Here is a 21809-nt window from a genome sequence, read left to right on the forward strand (position 1 = left end):
AAATTTTGTTGCAGCCAAAAATTAATAAAAATAATAATAATAAACTTAACTTCTTATTTTTATTTTAATGTAAAACTATTTCTATTTTATTTGTACTGAATCAAAATATTTACAAAGCATTAAATGTACCCTACTATACTGAATACCGGCACAATAATACAATGAAACAAAATTTTTACAAACCTAAAAATAATACAATGAAACAAACTTTTTACAAACCTAAAAATCTCAGATCACCTACACGTTCACTACGTTAAAAAACAATTTTCAAATAAACGCTTGAAGGACTGTATTACATAACTCCAGGGTTTTTGTGTTAAAACCCCGGAGACTATAATCAATTTCCCTGAGAAAACTTCGAATCCTTGCTACTAATGGCCTGTGACTTTCTTAGGATTTGATCTTAACACGTTGGGTTTTCGCACTCTTGTTTATGTTGACAGAGTGCACCCAGGCGGTAAAGTCATAAGCCTGATTGCGAGGCTCAGGGCCTGTGACGTTCTGAGGATTCGATCTTAAGGCGTTGGGTTTTCCAACTCTTGTTTATGTGGACAGAGTGCACCCAGGCCGTAAAGTCATAAGCTTGATTGCGAGGCTCCGAATAACTCCAGGGTTTTTGTGTTAAAACCCCGGCTGGGAAATTCATCGAGGGCGCTTATGTGTCAGTTACTGAATTCTCAAACAAATCGAAGTAAACTGAATGACTGGAACAGTGAGAGATAGAAGCTCTGTTCAAAACCCTAAACCTGGATACGAATATTTATTTACAGTAATTCTTTGAATTCAGTGGTGGACATCTGAGAGCTTTTCCTCTCGAACTCTCAGCTTCCGGGTAAGGCTGTAACTTTGGCGATGTTGTTCTAACTTTTTGTCGATGGAGTCGTGAAAATTGATTTCCTTCCAATTTCGAAACGGACTGCAGGGTCATTTATATCGTATTCAATGGCGGGTTCTCGACTTCAGAAGAATAAGCCACACAAAACTCGCTTTGCCTCCAAATCTTCCCGACATGACCACAAGTTGTCTACAATAGGTATTTTTTTTATACTCCAATTATACTCCATTTATGAATCGGAATTTTTTTTGATACACTTAGGTGTTCAGTGTTCTGTAATGATTGTTGAAATCGTATTGACTATAAAACAACCTATTATGTTCTTACGCCTTTTTCTTCGATGCGCCTCAACAAGCAGAGTCGACTTGCGGGTAGTGAGTCTTACAACCATTCGCTTGTTCAGATCCATTTCAGATTGAAGCAAGATTTATGGCTTGAAAATTCCCCATTTCTTGTATTTGTTTTGCTCTATTTGAGGAAGTCCGAGCCATTGGCTTCCTAATAAACTTCCTTTTACTAAACGTGGTCACGATTAATATGGAGGGCACATGTTTTTCAAAAACGTTTTTTATTGATTAATCTCTGTCACGCCCATGGCAAAGATATTTTTCGGATACATTCCATTTAAAGGGATTGCATTATTTTAGTTTGAAATGTGCATATGAAGGCTATTTCTTTTAAATGTACTTTAAACATTGACTATGTTTAGACATTGCATAATAATAATTAATATCTGTATGTGCATATTTGTTCTTTAACACATTTGTCAGTTAGTAGGCAAGGTTGTTGCTATAGTAAGAAGTTACGAATCAAGTTAGCAGTTAGTGGCGCAAAGAGATTTAGAAAATTCTGATTTTTTCTTTCTGTTGAATGATTGTTGCTTGTCCTTGAAATGGCTTTTTGTTGTCAGATTCAAAAGGAATATCCAAGGGTGCACAGCATTATGTTTCTAAAGGAGCAAGAGCTGTCAGATTACAGCGCAATAAAATGGTGAGAACGCTTGTAGATTTCATTTTGGCAGACTTGTGGACCGTTAGGTGGTAGATTAATTGTTATTGCAAGAAATTTGTTGTTGTTTGTGTTTGTTTTCTTTACTATTATTGCAGTAAGTTGATTTTGTATCCTTTTAAAAATGAAATAAATGCCTAATAGTTTTTTATCCAAATTATCCTACTACATATATATTATACACTACTCGTACTCATCGTTATGCTTACTTGTTAAAATTGGCAACTAGGGCCAAATTCCACCTTGGGACAACTCATTTGATTGCATTAATTTATCTTTTCAAGAGGACCAAAATTGATATAAAAATCATCTAATTTGGACAAGCATAAGTGTGATTTTGAATTTATGCCCACACATGTGCAAATTGTTCAGGTCGGCCACATCATCATGTAGGCTCATGAAGCCCAATGGACATGACTCTTCACCCTCAACGACTTGTATAAATACAAGTGACCTCTCACCTCATTTGGCATCATCATCACTCACACATTCTCTCTCCTTTTCTCATTGGTTCGTACAACATTGGACATTCTCTCTCTCCCACGTGTGGCACAAGGAGGTTGAATTGCAGGAGAAAATTGTTGGGCCAAAAATCTCATAATTTTTTGCAGTTTGACCAACGTTGACTTTGACTTTCTAGGCATCCTTTGACTTCAATTTTCAGGGTGGATTTTTGTCTCAACATGCTGCATTTTTGGGCACAGGAACTGAGGCAAAAGCAGGACTTTGACCTGCGTTGACTGCAGGTTGACCAAGTTTGACCGCAAATTTTATGATTGTTTTGGGTTGACTTTGATCACTGTTGGAGGCCGAGTTTGACTACCTTTGACCGAGCTTCAAAGGAGAAGTTTGACTGTTGCGTTGACCATCTTTGACTTTTTGGTTAGGGCTGATTTGACTATTGTTGACTGGGACAATATTGCAGAACTTTGACAGGGTTGTTTTGATCATCTATTGGCAAGTCAATTTTGACTTTTTATACTCTCTCTCTGTGCTGAACATTTTGATATGATAATAATAAGAATTGATCAAAGGGTTTTCCTCACATTGGGGTTTTTCCCTGGTATCTGCCAAATTTGGTGTCCTCTTGTCTTGGTTTGTCTTCTACATTTTTTGTTTTGTTTCATGTTCTATCTACTTTTACTGTCAATGTGATTACTATTGAAAAACTAAATTGGAAGTTGTCTTTGGGTTGCTAAAGGAACATTGAAGTAATTGTGCTAAGTATAGAGCATACCATTGTTATCTAAATTTAACATGGTATCAAAGCTCAGGTGAAGACAAAGCCAGAGCAAGAGAAAGAAAAACAATCACTAAGAGAGATTTGTTGGTTAAGACTATTGGTCTAGCTTCAATGGCTTCTACATCTTACTACAAATCTGAGGATAAGCTCAAGGAAAAATATGACGATCATGCATGGAAGATGACTTTGGACTTGAATTTGGAAGAGTATGATGCCATGGACTATATGAAGGGAAGAGTGGTGGAGCCTCCTTCAAATGCGGCTGCTACTGCAAAGACAAAATACAAGAAAGGTGAGGTCAAAGATAAAAGAATTATTATAGACTCCATTCAAAAGCATTTGGTTGCTTACATTTTTTATTTGGGAACATCTAAGGAGATGTATGATACGCTAGTTGGGATGTTCAAAGTGAACAATGCAAATCAAATCCTCTTTCTCAAGAACAAGTTGAAGGACATAAAGATGGATAAAGGAGAGTCTATCCAATCCTATTAAATGAGGATCACACAAATCAAGAATGACCTCCCAAAAGGACGAGAAATTCCAGGTATGAGGAAAGTAATGTTGTAGGAAAACAAAAAGAATTTTATCTTATTTCCGCTCTAACTATTGCCTCTCCTTCGGATACTTTGGATCATTGGTTGATTGATAGTGGAGTCTTAATGCACTTCACTGGGTACAAGGGGGCCCTCTTAAATTTGTTTGAAAAGAAGACTAATTTGGAAATCATACTTGGAGATAATGCCACCTATCTTGTGAAATGAATAGGTACTGTCACTCTTCACTTGAATAAAGGTCAAACCATTTATCTACAAGATGTGTTGTATGTGTCCGATTTGAAGAAGAACCTGGTGTCTATTTCTGCGATGGAAGATAAGGGCTTCAAGGTAGCATCCATTGACAAAAAGGTACGTATTTGGCAAAGAAACCCTAAAGATGCTTTCACATTTGGATTTAGGGTTGAAGGTCTCTTTCAAGTTGGAGGAAGTCCTTTGGGAGCCTTGACTTGTGATACTTCTCTTCAATCTGAATTTTGACATCGAAGACTTGCTCACCTTCATTATAGAGCCTTACCTGGGGTAAGGAAGATGGTCATAGGTATGCCCAAGTTCAACATGAATCATGAAGGAGTTTGTCAGGGTTGTGCAGTTGGGATACTTACAAGGGGACCATTCTCTTCAAGTGAAAGTCAAACTTTCGATATTCTTCAATTGCTTCATTCTGATCTATCTGGTATGTTGCCCATAACATCATTGGGAGGATACTTATACTATGCAATTTTTGTGGATGACTTCTCCCGTAAAACGTGGAGCTACTTCTTGAAGAAGAAGGATGAAGTGTTCAAATGGTTCCGTTCTTTCAAAGCCTTGGTGGAAAATTAAACAAGGAAGAAGATCAAGATATTGAGGACCGACAATGGAACCGAATACAAATCAAATGAATTCAATGACTTTTGCAGAGAGGCTGGCGTTAAGAGGGGGACAACCGTTCCATACACTTTTGAGCAAAATGGTGTTGCTGAAAGGAATAATCAAACAATCATGGAAGCCACCCATGCTATGCTTCGATTTCTTATGGGGAGAAGTTTCCAACACTGCTGTGTATGTTTAAAATAGGAGTCCGCATCAAGCACTGGATTTCAAGACACCCAAAGAAGTTTTCACTGGTAAGAAACATGATGTTTCTCATTTTAGAATATTTTGTTGTTCAGTGTATTTTCATGTGCCTAAAGAGAAAAGAAACAAGTTAGAAGCATATGGGAAGAAAGGTATATTTCTGGGCTACTGTGAAAATTCAAAGGCATATAGAATATATGTGCATAGACAATGAAATGTGGAAATTAGCCATGATGTCACCTTCGATGAAGACATTGCCATTGGGAAGGCTCGAGATCTCCCCATTCCAAGGAAGGATAATAATGATGATGATGCGGAAAAATAGAATGAACCTCCTACAAATGAACCTATGCCTGATGGATCCCATTGATCCATCACCTTGTGATCCCTCTACCTCCAGGAAAAGACCTTTTTGGCTCAAAGATACTCTCGAAGATGCTGAGACTTTGAGAGACATATTGCTCTAAGAGGGACATTCTGTGAAAGCAAGAAGCCAAACAAGTATAAAGGGTACTTAGTTGCCATGAGTACTATTGTTCAATCTGAGCCATGTACGTTCAAAGAAGCTGTAAAACACCAAGTTTGGAAGGATGTGATGAATGAGGAATATGAATCTATCATGAAAAATGATGTTTGAGATGTGGTGCCTAGACCAAAGGATAAGTCTGTAGTCACCTCAAAATGGCTATACAAAATTAAACATGGAGTTGAAAAATATAAGGCCAGGTTCGTTGCTCGAGGCTTCTCTCAAAAGGAAGGAGTGGACTATGACGAGATATTTACACCAGTTGGCTGATATACTACTATTCGATCGATTATTGCTCTCGCTGCCTCTCAAGGATGGAACCTACATCAAATGGACGTTAAAACTGCTTTCTTGCATGGCTCGCTTAAGTAGGAAGTCTATTTGGAACAACCTTAAGGGTTTGAAGTACAAGATTGAAGGACACACGTATGGAGGTTGAAGAAAGCCGTCAATGGGTTGAAGCAAGGTCTCTATGGGCTTGGTATGAGAGGATTGTCAATCTTATGAAGTTGGGATTTACGAGGAGCGATGCTGATCCTAACTTATACTTCAAGGTTGAAAAGGACATGCCTCTCATTTTGGTCCTTTATGTGGATGATCTCTTTCTGATAGGTGCATACCCTCTCATTTATCAATGCAAGAGGGAGTTGGCTTCTGAGTTCGAGATGAAGGACCTAGGTCTGATGCACTACTTCCTAGGCTTGGAGGTCTGGCAAAAGCCAAGTGAAATTTTCCTTTCTCAAGGAAAATACATTGTGAAGTTGCTCAAGAGATGTGGGATGGTGGATTGCCAGTCTGTGTCTATTCCGATGAAACTCAACTTCAAGAAGCTATGTGAAAGTGCTGCTGGGCCCGAATTGGTAAACCCTTTTGAATATAGACAACTTGTGGGGGCCCTGATGTTCTTGGTAAACTTCCGCCTTGACATATGCTTCGCTCTGAATACGTTGAGTCAATTTATGGTTGAGTCTCATCACATGCATTGGAATGCTGTTAAGAATCTTTTGATATATCTTCGTGGCGCAATCAACTATGGAATGAGATACATTGCCGGGAATTTGAGGCTACATGGATATACTGATGTTGACTGGCTTGGCAGTGTGGTGGATCGTAAGAACACGTTTGGATGTTGCTTCTCATTGGGGTATGATTCAATTTCTTGGATGAGCAAGAAGTAGAAATCAATTGCTCTAAGCATCGTTGAGGCTGAATACATTGCAGCTAGTATGGCCTGTTGTGAAGCTGTTTGGTCGAGGAAGCTCTTTAGTGAGCTATTTGAGCACATGCTGGATACCACTGTGATCTTTTGTGACAACCAAAGTGGGATTCGTCTTTCAAAGAATCCCGTGTTCCATGACCGCTCCTAACACATTGATATTAGGTACCACTTTATCCGGGATATGGTACAACGGGGAATAATAAGACTCCAACACATCAGGACTGATGAGCAGGTCGCAGACATCCTCACGAAGCCCTTAGGGAAGGTCAAATTCTTAGCCTTCCGAGAGAGACTTGGAGTCGTGGAAAGACCCTCCTATGAGGGTCCTGCTTGAGTTGAACATTGAGCTCTGGGAGCTCCTAGGGGCTTGGGGTACTTCTTGGAGCTATGAGCGACCACAGGGTGAGTGGTTCACCTTACCCTATTAGTGTGCTGTGTACAGGGTGAGTGGTTCACCTTCCCCTGTGATACCCCATGATCGTTGACTGTGTGTAGGGTGAGTGGTTCACCTTCCTTATGATTGACATATGCATAGGATGAGTGGTTCACCTTTCCCTACTGTTGATGACATATGCATAGGATGAGTGGTTCACCTTCCCCTACTGTTGATGACATATGCATAGGATGAGTGGTTCACCTTCTCCTGCTGATGCCCCAACATACATGCTACCCTATGTCACAAGGTTCATCGAACTTTAACCTTGAGGTTCGAATTTTGGCGAACCTTAAAAAAATTTGAGGTTTGATGAACCTCATCGAACCTCATAACCATTGACCAAGTGCATAGATCAAAACTCATAACCTCATGTCACCTCATAAGCTTGTAATTTTTCCTTATAGTTTCCATGTGCATGATAACATTTTTGATGTTTAATGATGTTGATTTCTTACTATTTTATCCTATAATTTGTTATATATATATATACACACGACCTAATGGCGGACCTCATTCGAACCTCATCATAAAATTCGAACTCAAACCGAACCTAATCATTTCCGAACCCGAACTCGAACCCGAACCATGTGACATTGATCCTACCCATGTAGTCCGAGACTCATGGGAAGTACCTCTCATTTGGCCAATGAGTTGGGAAACGTGGATAAGGACCATAACATTACCGATGGACGCATTGTGTATTGCCGTACTCCCTATGTCTAGGATGCATGGTGTTCAACGACTTGATCTGGGATCAAGAATGACTTTTGTCAGTGGAGAGTGGTACGGTCTTGTGACTCACTCTTGATCGATTCTTCTTCATTATTCATATCTGTGTTCAGCAGAGCAGAGATGAGATGAGATACAAAGATGATACATGATGACAAGATGGCATGATGATTGATAATTGGATGGATTGGCAGGTGGAATTCTCCCTAGTTGAAAGGGAGTGTTAAAATTGGCAACTAGGGCCAAATTCCACCTTGGGACAACTCATTTAATGGAGATGATGATTGTATTAAGTTCCTTTTTTCTAGAGGGCCAAAATTGATAGAAAGATCATCAAATTTGAACAAGCAACAGTGTGATTTTGAATTTATGCCCACACATGTGCAAATTGTTTAGGTCGGCCACATCATCATGTAGGCTCATGAAGCCCAATGGACATCACTCTTCACCCTCAACAACTTGTATAAATACAAGTGACCTCTCACCTCATTTGGCATCATCATCACTCACATTCTCTATCCTCTCATTGGTTCGTACAACATTGGGCATTCTCTTTCTCTCTCACGTGTGGCACAAGGAGGTTGAATTTTAGGGCCAAAAATCTCAGAAATTTCTGCAGTTTGACCAGTGTTGACTTTGACTTTCTGGGCACCCTTTGACTTTGATTTTCAGGGTGGATTTTTGTCTCAGCAGGCTGCATTTATGGGCACAGGAACTAAGGCAAAAGGAGGACTTTGACCAGCATTGACCAAGTTTGACCACAGATTTTATGACTGTTTTGGGCTGAATTTGATCACTATTGGAGGCCAAGTTTGACTTCCTTTGACCGAGCTTCAAAGGAGAAGTTTGACTGTTGCGTTGACCATCTTTGACTTTCTGGTTAGGGCTGATTTGATTGCTGTTGACTGTGACAGTATTGCAGAACTTTGACAGGGTTGTTTTGATCATCTATTGGCAAGTCAATTTTGACTTTTTGTACTCTCTCTCTGTGCTGAACATTTGATATAATAATAAGAAGAATTGATCAAAGGGTTTTCCCCACATTGGGGTTTTCCCTGGTATCCACCAAATCTGGTGTCCTCTTGTATTGGTTTGTCTTCCACATTTTTTTTGTTTCATGTTCTATCTACTTTTACTGTCAATGTGATTAATGGTTAATGTGTTTGTTGTTGAAAAACTAAATTGGAAATTGTCATTGGGTTGCTAAAGGAACATTGCAGTAATTGTGCTAAGCATAGAACATACCATTGTTATCTAAATTTAACATTACTCAATTTCAACACATCTTCTAAATGATGCTTCTTGCACAGAATAGTAGGCCAAACAAAGATCTGGTCACCTTGAAAATACTTAAAAAGAAAAGTTCATGAAAGTTCATGACTTATCAACACGCAGCAAGAACACCGGCGGAATCTTTCTTTGCCAGAATGACAGTAGATAGCCTCTTGTGTCTGGGTATGCACCTCACCAAAGGAAAGCCTTTAATAAGGCACAATTATTCTTTTCATTTTTAAGTAGCATCGCCGGAAATTTCCGCTGTCACATATGTAGTAACACTGCTTGTAACTGCCCCCAGAGCTTGTGAACTGGCCTATAACTGTTACTCCTCTCTCCTTCCTTGCCATTCTCTTTGATGGCAGGTGCATAATGCACTCCCTCTATATATGATACTTCATGGTGTACTCTTAAGTCCCATTGACCTATTTTGGTCCTTTGTGTCCTTTGATAATATGTTTTTCTTTTTCTATTAACACAAGATTCTGACTAGATGCATCTCTGATTATTGAAAGATTCAATGGTACTGCTTCTGAATTGACTGCTCCATGCAATTTAATATGAGCTTGAATATTGACACGTATCATTTTGGCTTGTGCATCCCTGTTGAGTGTCGACCTTTTTATGATTTATGCTTTGAAGTTGCAACTCTTTGTATCATGACCGCAAATGAATTTTTTGTTTTCTTCAGTTTACCAAGGCAGTTATTCTACTTTGTTAACATTTTCTGTCTTGCCACTTGTCTGGAACCTTGTGAACTGAAAGTCTGATATCAACCCCTCTTCCATGCCTGGATTACATGTATTATGATCCCATGGAATCCAATCACTACCAGAACTGTTCAAGTCTGCAGTGATTATTCTCTCGTTCTTGACGTCCATTATTATGATGTGATGCCTATTTAGTATTTACAGTACAGGCTGTGAGAATACACATATGAGCTGTCTGAACTAATAACCTTAGATAGGTTAGGATACTGTATGTTTGTGTCCATTTTATTGATCTGACAACTGATCATTGACTATTTAACACTATTAATCAGTGATCTCAAGGAAATATTAAGTTAGGTATGCTTTATTAGTACGTTTACACATAATTTTCACAGGTATTAACAAATATACTAATTATTTTGACAACTTTGCAGATACGGGATCAAAAACGAGCTGCACTTTTGGCAGAAAGGCGGGCTTCAAGTGGGTCAGCAAGTCCTCCACGGATTCTTGTGAGAATTGTTGATATCTTTACTATGGATTGAATTTGTACTTTTCATTTTTCACTGTTCTTACTCGTCAACATTTCTCACTGCCTAGAGTTGAATTTGCATGTTTTACAGTTATTCATGTTTTTCATGTATTCTTTTATGATGATTATATTTCACAGGCACACCTATGATGTTTCCTGAAGTTTACAATTACAGGGCATATTTGTCATTTATGTAGTCTGTTCTTTATTTTTTTTCTCCTTCTATTGTCTCATTCTTTTCTGGGCTTTTGTGAAACTGACATATATACAAAAAAAGAGAATGAATTGGATAGAACCCAACTTTTATAGATACCATGCTTGCACAGTGCAGGGTGGTTCTAGGGACCACTATTGTAGTAAGATATTACAGATAACATAAGATAATTTATTAAATTCCAACTCATGGCCGCAAAGTAGGTCAATGGAACTGAAAAGTACATTAAATATAAATACAAATGATCAGAAGCGTAAGTATTTTGTAATCCTATTCTATTAAAAGCAGAGTGTAAAATCAAAGAGGAACTATGTAACTAGCCAATTATAGCCTTGAGTGTTTGCTCAAGCTGTCATGAGCTAAATGTGAGGGGGGCATAGGTTCAACTCTTTTGATCCCCTTGGGGTTAGGCTTTGTAATTAAGGTCAATGGTTTACCCCATTTAATACCCATGGGTCATGGGGAAGTACTAAGAGGGTTTTCTGTGAGGTGTTTTCCTGGGTGAAAAACTAGCCAATCAGTGGTGCAAGAAAAATAAATGAAGCAGCAAAAACCATGACATGTTTAAACTTGCAGGGCTTGATAGAGTTAATAATAGAGTTTGAATGAGGGAGAGATATGGTAAAGATAATTTTATTAATGTCTAATGAATGACCACAAAAGTAGATCTGTGGGACTGAAGGATACATCTAGTATGAGTACGATGTGGGAGTGCAAACACAACTCCTAGAAAATGCCAAAACTAAATGTAGGATAAAATGAAGTAAAGAAGGATACATCAATAGGATAGCCTCATAAACATGCATATAACTGGATCAAAGACCCTTGGTGATGTAGAAGACTAAGTGAATAAGTCCAGGGCTGGAGGTTGATGATGTCAAGAATGCCCGAGTCCAACAACTGATGGCGAGGGAGGTCATAGTGGCGTTAGCTCACTAGGTGGAGCCCTTTGGATCCAACGATGTGTTTGGATGCATGAATCTTTCTAGGAGTGAGGGATACTCCTAGCATTCGAAGTCGAAGGAAAGCAACTTTGGACAAGTCTTTGGCTGCTTTCCTCGTGTTTGGGAGGAGTCCGTCTGAGGGGGGGATGGCACCCTGCTTGGGAACCGTTTGGAACTAATCCATCTGAAAAACAATGTTCCTCAACCAAGTCTTCAATCATCGTGAAGGGGTTGATGCACTGTTTGATAATGTCATTTGGAGAATATCTTGGTCCAAGGGGAGCAAACTATGTAACCCTTGGAGGAATCCTATATTGAAGAGGTCACCTCTCCTATCATCCAAAGTCGGGAGGAAGAAGCTCCTTATGGAATATTGGTTGCTTGAACAAACTTAGAGAGTAAAATGAATTCGGTTTCAGGGACCTCTCAAAGACAATTTATTTCGCGAACCGCTGGTGCTTGCCCTTGGGTCTAGAGTGGGAACTCCTTAGAAGCCTTGTGGAGATTGGTTGACCTGTTGTTGGGGGGGTTGGGAGGAAACCAAATGTCTCACCAATCTAGTATTTGAAGTGGTGTAGGCCTTTACTTGTTTTGTTGCCCTTAACACACTAAAAAAGAGGAAGGAAGAGGTAATCCTCCCAAAGCGCTGTGGCTAGGTAGAATCATGCAAAGCCCATGCGCTCTGTTCAAAAACCTCCCTCATAAAAAGTGCTAGAGATATCCTTATCTGTGTGATTTGATTAATCTGGTTTCCTCAATTCCTCTCACTAGTTTTTGCAGCAAATATTTGATTAATTTTCCTTCAGTTTTTCTAACATTTCATTTCATATTACAAGTTAGACTTGTGGATTCTGAGTTTGACTTGTTGACCTAGTCAAACTTGGTCAACTTTGATTTTGACTTATATTCAAAAAATTCATTTATGTGTTAATTTGATTCAAACTTGTGATTAGGTGAGTTTGACTCTTGACCTTTGTGATGTTGGTTGCATCAATGTTTTAGTGCTACTAAGTGGTGGCCTCATAGTCCTAAGGCGCATTGGGGCGACCCTCAGGGATTCACTATAGAGGCTCTCTAGTTTCCTTGCAAAATAAACTAAGTATAAAAGAAAATATTAAGCCAACTTAAGTCCTTATTAAAATTTAGATCCACATAGGGATGCGTCCATTAAATATGTGTGACAATGATGTAGCATGACGAAGTGGGCATTAGATGAACCCCCTGTTTATTAGGTCAATCCTTGATGTGTAATCCATGGAAAGAGTTTAAAAGCCTATGGAGATGCCTCTTGGACAAGGTTTGCTAACAAGAAAATTGACTAAATATAAAAGGGATTCTCTCCTTCTCATTCCTAACATTGATGAGTTTGAACTTGTATGTGTTTAGGTTCAACCTCTTTAAGTGTTAATAATGGTTGCTATGGCATAAATGATGTGTTACATGCCAAAACGAGATTAGTTATTGAGCATACATCAAATGATGAGGTGACGTAAGAAGCATGTCTCATTGGGCACACAACAAAAGTTGATAAGCTGTAGGTAAAAGGGGAGATGAGGATACGACGCTGTTTAATTGTCATGAGGTGATGCCACCCTTCATTGGAGGAGAGGGTGACAGCTAGTGAATTGCACCCACATAAACATCTAACATGTGTTGGTCTAGCTCAACAAGATCATAATGGTAAAAGTACTAGGTTTAAGCAAAGGGTCTTATAGGGATTTCTTTTGCAATTTTCTCTAGGAGTATGATTGCCATTGCATAAAAAATCTTACTTATAAAACTTTGTGAAGAATCGATGGGATTTTAATTTGAAATGTGGTTGGTGCATACAACCTTATTTGACCGTTCCATCAAATGCTGTGCATCCAACTTTTCTCAAGTTGGATGCTTTCTCAATTGTTATAGTGTACAGGCATTTGATCTACAACTCTTAAGATTTCCTTAAGAACATTGATAAAGGTCTTCTTATGATTGAAAGAGGTTAACAATTAAGAACATGCATTTTCTCATTGGAGGTCATTGGTTTGAATTTTAGAGGGGGTAGTGTATGTACATCTTTGTAGGCTAAATGGTCAAATCATTGTGTGTGTTGGAGGGGGTCATTTGTCCCACAAATAAGGGTTTGATACATCAATTTGGCATTTGTATAAAATTTTCAACCCTAGATGACTGTTGTCCTTATGATCTCAGTTAAATGGGTAAATTGTTGAATTTAATTAATGAAGAAATTAAATTTTAGACTATAGCATCAATCACACAATAGCTGGGAAATTAAGTAGCGAAAGCATAATATAATTTCACACGTACATTGGTAATTTCGCCTTCAAATTCAACTTTTCATTCCTTTGAAAAAAAACTTGTGAGAAAACCTCCACAGTTTGCTAAAAACCGACATCTCCATGTTCAACAAATCACCTTGAACTAAGCGATACATCTTGCTAGAAAACAAAAAACAACAAAATCTTTCTATATGACCTTATTGTACAACTATATGGCGTATTCTATAAGACTGTACGGATTTACATAGTTGTATGGATTCACCTTGTATGACCTTTGATTGTTGTACGAATTCGCCCTCTTTCCCAAATCCCTCCTCAATTGTTCAACAATGTTTGAACTCTTTATCTTGGTCTGTCTTTATACGTTTGGTTGAGACCCTAACCTACCAAAAATTTAACCTCTTAGTGAGATTTGTGGTTGAGATAAATTCCTAGTCTAAGTCATAAATGGATGAAATACACTATTAGACTCAACAAGTAAATATAAGACTTTTCACCTTTTTCTATAGTGAATAAAAAAATAGAATTGCTTTTCAGAAAGTCTTTCAAATGAACTTCTTTAAAAGTCCATGTTTGAGCTATATTTCTCAACACTCTGTCTTGGCAAGGAGGGAATTGTACACCAATCCAAGTTTGTCTCTAATGCTTCAAACATTACTTTTGCTAAGAACTTAATTAGAATATTAGTTCCATGCTGATCTGTGGGAATATACTTCAACTTCACTATTCTCTTATGAATCCTATCTCGTATGATGTGATATTTGATCTCTATATGCTTCGACCTGTCATGAAACTTTGGATTCCCATAAACTTTCATACAATTTTGATTATCATAACAAATGATTGTAGGGCCCAACTCCTCATCAAACAATCTTGGAAGTAACTTGTGAAGCTGACTGGTCTCACAACTAGCAGAATTGGTTCCCATGTATTTTGCCTTTGAGCCAAGTGCCATAGAAATCTATTTCTTGTTGAACCAAAATATCGTTGTTGATCTTGAGCTAAAGCAACACCTTGAGGTGCTCTTCTTGTCTGTTGCATTTCCTGCCTAATCCAAGTCTAAATACACTTGAAACTTCACCATCTCCAAAATATTTCAGATCATACTCCATTGTGCCTTTCAAGTATTTGAGCACATGCTTTTTTGCCACCTAATGCTCTTGCCTTGGTTCCACCATGAAGTGACTCAAGGTTTTCATTGCAAAATGTTGGACACCTAATCCTCTAAGGGTTGGTGTGGACGCTGAATAGTTTAAGGAAGTCGAAGAGAACTTGGAATACGAAACCAAAGGTCATGTGAATGTACTATAAATGTATGTCATTTGTTAATAATAGACATACTCTCATGCTTATCTTTAATATTCTGTTGCTGCCATGTATGTGTTTAACATGGTATCAGAGCAAGGTGTATTCCTGCCCTGTGGCCTCTTTGCATTTTGAACATGAGATGATTCATTCCATGAAGATAACTCTCCCACACTTTCATGTACCTAGTGTTTGTAGTGAAAATGTGGTCTGCTGGAGCCCATTGAATGCATGTAAACCTTTCCTGCTGGAGCATGGTGTTGGACGGAGTACGCTCTGCGTTTGATAGAAAATCAAACAACCTGTAAAGTGTGTGTTGCGTGGAAGATTGAGATGACCGTGGTGAGTGCCATGAGTGAAGTAAGTATGTATTGCAGCCATACATATTCGACACATATTGTGCGTTGAATGGTAATGTGTTGACTGCGTTTTTAATGAACATTGTGTTGCTTGACATGGAGTGATTGTCATGCGGTATTACTGTGTTCATAATACTGCATTACCATGACCGTTTCTTGGTTAACGCCTCTTCTTCCGCACAGTTAATACTTCTAACTCCGCACCATAATACCTCCTTCGTGTCAGTGAAATTGTGTTTGCATGTACACCACGACTGTACATAGTGACTGTGGTTGCATTGAATCACATTAGTATATACATCGTCCAGTTTTATGAACGTTGCCCCTGCTGCCACATTAGAGGATCTATGGGCTGCGTCTTTCTCGTCCACAGGTAACTTCCCAAGAAGCTCGAAGCCAAGACCGAAACCCTTAAGTGGGCCAGGTAGTTGAATAGGCGAAATTGATACTTTACTGGAGGCTGGAAATCCTTCCAACTCTAGGTCCAGCGAATCAGGCGACAGTGCATAGTAACCGTTGGATTAGTCAGATCAATGGATAGGGTTAATGGAAGATGAGCGACAGAGATCTTATCGCAGGAGATTAAGTTAAGAAATGGATAGATCACATCAAGGCACATGTCGACAGAAGGGTGGAAAACGTGCAGAATAATGGAGCGGTCTTCATAGGCGGTAAGCAGTATCTTGCGTGCCCTAAAAGCTGTAAATGGTATTCTACAATTTCACGCGATTAACCTGAGGGGTTGACACATAACACACAATGGAAAGGGAAAACCACTTATCTCGCGCGCTCTCGATTTGATATTGGTCATGCAAGATTTCACGCGAGATTGTGTGACATCTGTTCGATTGGATGGGTCACATCGACGGTGGAGATCATCCGGGTTAGTTGGTGAGCGGATGACACGATATCCGTTGGATCTGGAGAAGTGAGATCAACGGCGCGGATTGAAGCGCTTGATAAAAGGAGAAGTCAACAAGGGACCGACAATGATTGGTCAGATAAGTGGGACCCTCAGGGGGAAAATCCACGTACAGAACCGGATTTAAGCGCAGCTGATTGGTTACAAAGTTAACCAGTAGTCGAATTACAGACTACCACCTCATTTTCGTCAACCTCCAGCAGCTGATTGTAAACCTTCATTGCTTTCTAAGGTACTAGTTTGTGATTGATTATCAAAACTGTTTAGTGCAAATTCATTCCTCATACGATTTAAATAATGGGACAATGTTGTTAATGGTGCTGCGGGGAAACAAAATGAAACATGGCCTGGATCAACCTGAGTGTCATGAGTAGGTAAGCTTGCATGAGAATTGGTTATGATGTTATCACTCCCCTCAAGACGCAAGGATCTTTCCATGGCTGTCCGTAAGTTTAACTGTTGAAAGAACAAAACTCGAATGATGGTTCTCAGTGCAGCCAAGGATGTGCCTTCAGATAAATGTCGACAGCTCTGTACAACCCATCATGCAAAGACCTGAATGAAGAGATGGCAGATTTGAGAGTTTGCATTGAAGAGATGGCGAAGATTCTTGAACTCTGATATGATATGCTTCAACTCAAGTGATAGTTGGATAGGCAGCTTGTACTGAACGAAGTCACGGATCTCCTTCTCCAGCTGTTGAATTTTAGAAGCATATCTGACATTCCGAAAAAGATTAAGAGGGCTGGTTTTCCCACACTTTTTCACCAATTCAACGCCTCTATCGAGGATGCTCAGAGATTTCTCATATATACGATTTTGCCCATTTTGGGGCTTTTGTGTATTCGTTGAACAAAGCTGCCTAACTCTTTGAATAGTCCCTGCGAGCAACGTATATATACTACCACATAACTCATTGCAATTGAATCCATTCATCCTGTAAAGGAGGTGATATCCTCCAATGGAGGAAGGGAAGGGAAGCGTTATTAAGCAAAGAGAATAACTTCTAGTGTTTCTCCTTTAGTATACAGGTCTTCGAAGTATAGAGTGTTTCTCCTTCACTATACAGGTATCTAAAGTATATAGATATTTCTAGCCTTCTGGTTAGTTGTAATCTAGCTTTCTCCCCTGGAAAATATCTAGTTGGAGTCTAGCTTTCTCGCAAAAACACCTAGTTGTTCTGAGATTCAATATCTACTTTCCTTGCTTTAAAGTTCAGAAACGTTGGGCACTTCTGTTATTTATAGATGTTTTGCGGTCTGGGAGGATGCATACCAAATGAATTTCTGCGTTTCTTCAAACGATGGTGCAACCAATATTTTGTGTGGTGCAATTCTTATTTATGGACATCATGTTTAGTTTAGCATAAGAGTTATAACATGTGGGGTTTTGGATATTTGAACTAATTTGGAGATTGGAGACTATTGAGAGCTTCTTTGTCTTGGCATTGTATTGGAGTTTGGAGTGCGTTGAGGTCCTCATTGTTTTACTATTTTTTGAGGTTAATTTGTTGAAAAATGGCTCTAATTGGTGAAGTATTAGAGTTCTTAAAAACTCTGATACATTCCTCTGATCATGATAAAGTAAGAATCAACAAAGTTTCTCTTGTTGACATTAGAACTTGTTTGCAAAATGCACAAGACAAGATTGAATTTTTGCAGCTTGAATCTCAGCTACAACAAGCAGAATTACAACAATGGAGTCATCATTCTGAACCTGTTTCTGTTCAGAACAATGAAACAGACTCCCATAAACAACAAGTCAATAATGTTGCAGTTGATTCAGATCCATTTCCCAATGAAGCAACATAATTGCATGCACAAACAGAAGTTTAGTTTGCACTTCCTAAGCCCATCATCAGACCTTGGGAAGAGCTTGTCAGCGACAAGCACAAAACAGGTCTTGGATATGATAAGGAGGTTTCCTTTCATATTTCAGATTAATCAAAGCCCATACAGTTTCAGAGTGTTAGATTCCTTCATGACAATTCACCTTCAGCTGTTCCACATTCTTCCCCTCTTCCACAACAACAACAACAGATTGTGAAATGCCAACACTGTGACCGAGTTGGCCACATGAAAGATCATTGTTTTGATCTTCATCCATGTAAGCACTGTCATAAAACCAGTCATTCTTCAAACATATGCTTCAGAAACAAACCTCCTGCAAGAACAAAGATTCATTTTGGATGGATTACTTCTTGGCAATGGGCATCAACAACCAAGAAGATATTCCAGTCATATGTTAAAACTTGTTCTAGAGTATTGAACAATCTTGCAATTGAATTTTTTCCATCATCTCACCTTGTATCTGACAGGGGGAAATGATGGTCATCTACAAGCTTCAAAGCCACATCAAGCGAGCCTGAGCCACAATCTGCCATACCAGATTCAGAGTTGTAGCCAGGGACAAAGATGCCCCTGAGCATGCCTTCAGTCAGTAATACCTCTTCAAAGAATTGGGGACACTTCCTCTAGTAGAAGACTTCAACTTCTTGCCAGTTTTGGAAGAGTTTCAGGAACTATATTAAGCATTCCAAAGTTGTTGGTCATCCTTAAACCATCACAGGTTGAGACCTCCCTTTTTAGGTTGAGGTTCTCCCTTTTATGCGGGGTGAGACCTCCCTTTCATGGTTGAAGGTTTCCCTCTTCAAAACATCAGGAACACTTCCTCTAGCAGAAGACTTGAGCTTCATGCCAAACTTGGAAGAGTTCCGGGAACTGTTCTAGCCCGTTGTTGATCAAATACATCAAAGAACCTATCAACATCTTGTACAATGTGCGATCCACAAACTATCTGTTGACGACTACGTGTCAACTACCCATAGCAGTACACCCCCTTTTCTTCGCAAAAGGGATAACGCTTGATCGATATGTCCGTGCCATTCAGCAGTCATCGTCGACTCAATCATGTTATGTTGTAAACCTAGTTTGCATGTGTAAATTGTAAATAATCTTAGCAGATCTGAGTCATGTATGTAAACTGCCTAGGCAAACTTAATTTTCTAGTGATCATTTACGTTCCGGAAAGTTTTTTGTCTCACGATCCATGATTGGCAGAGTTTTCCTTCAGCCAAACCCCAAAGCCGGAATGGATTTTGTCATTAGAATCTTAGGGGAATCCTAGTGTACTTGGTTGAGTCTATGTAAAAGTAATTTGGAAATAACTCTAACTATTTGGTTAGGTTGTTACAAATTGCTTGATCTGCTAGATTATAGTTGTGTCGCAGAATTGGGTGGTCTATGAGGGTCTATGTCAAATGGGTTTTCCCCTTTGAGATGTAAAATTGTAAAAGTCATGATGTAAAGTGTCTTGAGGGTTAGAAAATGTTTTAATCCCCTCATAAGTCCTAGGTCCTAGGTGATTTTTCCAAAGGGCTAAGTTCGAGGATCCAAAAATAAAAAATAAAAAAACAATAAAAATAATAAAAGATATAAATAATAATTAAAAAAATAAAAAAACAAAATAAAATAAAATTTAAAAAATAAACAAAAAATTTGAAAAATAAAATAAAATAATAAAATAATAATAAGTCAAAGTTTTGAGAAAATAAATGCAAAGTTTTAATTTTTTAATATATTAAAATGCATTTAAAATTTCGACGGATGAGATTAAAAGGGATTTTGATCCTCATCGACGGTCGAGATTAGTTTGACATGGATCACTCGAATTAGCCGTTGGGAAATTTTCTTTTAAATAGAGTGTTAGAGGTCATTTGAGATGAGATTCGATTTGAGAGTTTGGTGCTAAAGAAAGCTCTCTTGTAGTCATTTTTTGTGCAATAAAGAAAGACTTTGGGGTGGAAATCTTGTTGGTGTTACTCTTCTGGAAGTGCTGTAAGATGATTTATTTTTCTGCATAATTTTATTTTCAGCCATTGATAATAGCATGATGAAGATTGATTTAGGCACAGGTATCTTGTCTGATCTCTAGGGTTTGAATGATAGTTTAGATTCTGAAATATAATGGCAGGTATCTCCATTTGATTTGGATTTCACTATTGTTTTCTCCCTCTATGTTAATGGTTGATTTTAAGCTGTGCAGGAAATCTTAGTTTTGAGTTTACCGGGCATTAGGGGAAGTTCTCGGCTGAACTAGCCAACTCTCGGATTGCGTTTTCTGAAAGAGCCTAGCCAGTTTTGATCCCGGGCTTATCATTTGAATTTTTATTTTTATGAATGCATGAAGGGTTTTCTGAAGCACCTCACATTAAGTTTAAAATTCTAAAAATATTTCTGTGGCATAATGATAAATCTGGCTACCTGGAGCCTTCAGTTTGTAAATACTGTAATTATTTAGCTGCTTCTTAGGGTTTTTAGGGTTTCATTTATCTTTTGCATTTTCAATTTCTGGCTGTTTGTTTTCATTGTTTTCGGGAACAGGTTGCAGGTTGCAGATCTGAAGTCGAAATTGGATTTTGAAGCCAGATCTAAGCCCTGGAGGGTAAGATCTGGCCTTAGAATCGGCTATTGCAGGAATATTTATTTCAGATTTGGAAAATTTTTGTGGGGTTTTTAACTGGAAATTCTGAAGCAGAGGGGTATCACTTCAATTGCAAATTCCTGAGAAATTTTAAAGGGTTTACCAGTTTCTGGCTGCGTGTTATATTTCTCTGGAAAATTAAAAAAAAAAAATTATTTGTTTGCTCTCTGGGATTTGTTCAGGCATAGTTATTTTCGAGTTTATTTTAAACGTTTGATGCCTTGCGATTTATCCCTAGCTTCTGGCTATCCCTTCATCTCATCTCCCCACGCTACCAAAGCATCTGCCCAACTCTCCTTATCAACAAGCAGTCCATACGCTCTCTCTCCCTCAATCTGTAGCTGCCTTTACACGCTACCTGCTCATCCACGCAGCTCCCAAGCCTCACGCAGCTCTTTCAAGCCTAAGCTATCCACGTCCATTTCCACGCATCGATCCATTCACCATTCCTTCACCTGCGTATCCATGCTTTTCTGCTCCCTCAAATTACACTCGCTGCTCTTCCCTTTCCCATCAATCACCAGCAAAAAAAAAACACACATCTGCACTCTTCACCAACCCCTGCGTGCAAAACGCTGTCCAAATCCACACAGCTCCCTTCAAGTGAATCCGTATCCGTCCAAATGCAGTTTCGTTGCCTCCATTCTGCCATCGAACCTGTACGCGTCGAATTTTTTCTCTTTCCTCTGCCATCGCAGCCTCCTCTAACGCTTGCTAACCCATCGCTCAACATTTTTCGGGCTTTGTTGCTGTCGCCAGGTTCCTTCATGCGGCACTTGCAAAGATCTCTCCTGCGTTTCCTCCCTCCTCGCCATTATACCTGAAAGGCATCGTTGCATTGGCTCTCCTCCGTAGCCTGCTTCCTCCGTCAGCCATCGCTTGCACATACACACAGTAAAATAATAAAATTTATTTGTGTATCCATGGGCTACGGTTAGTTCTTTTTTTTTTTTTTCTGATTTCATTTTTATTGTATATACTATACGTTAGTTTAGTTCACTTTTTAACTTTTATTTGATTAGCCTTTTATTTAGGATTCGTTAGGTTACACAGGAATTTTCGATTTTTTCTATTTTCGTTTAGATTTTGATTTAGTTTTGTCTCATGAAATAAAATAAAAATCCTTAAAAAAAATTAATAATATAAAATTAAAAAAAAACAAAAATAATTTTTGT

The 21809-nt window shown here is 38.7% G+C and overlaps 1 protein-coding gene across 1 annotated transcript in view; it reads left to right on the forward strand.

Annotated features, from left to right (window-relative positions):
• The first annotated feature begins 259 nt into the window (after window positions 1-259).
• The window catches only part of LOC149234827 (pre-rRNA-processing TSR1-like protein), a 280880-nt gene continuing 259330 nt past the window's right edge, over window positions 260-21809 (forward strand). Inside the window, exons 1-4 of the mRNA XM_089371955.1 lie at window positions 260-832; window positions 923-1033; window positions 1746-1825; window positions 10032-10109. Of these exons, the coding sequence (XP_089228081.1) occupies window positions 943-1033; window positions 1746-1825; window positions 10032-10109 (249 nt within the window). The 5' untranslated portion in view covers window positions 260-832; window positions 923-942. The remainder of the gene's footprint in view (window positions 833-922; window positions 1034-1745; window positions 1826-10031; window positions 10110-21809) is intronic.

This window comes from Pinus tabuliformis, chromosome 8, assembly GCF_031772625.1.
Source record: "Pinus tabuliformis cultivar Carrire ecotype Pingquan chromosome 8, CPIR1, whole genome shotgun sequence".
Lineage (NCBI taxonomy): Eukaryota > Viridiplantae > Streptophyta > Pinopsida > Pinales > Pinaceae > Pinus > Pinus tabuliformis.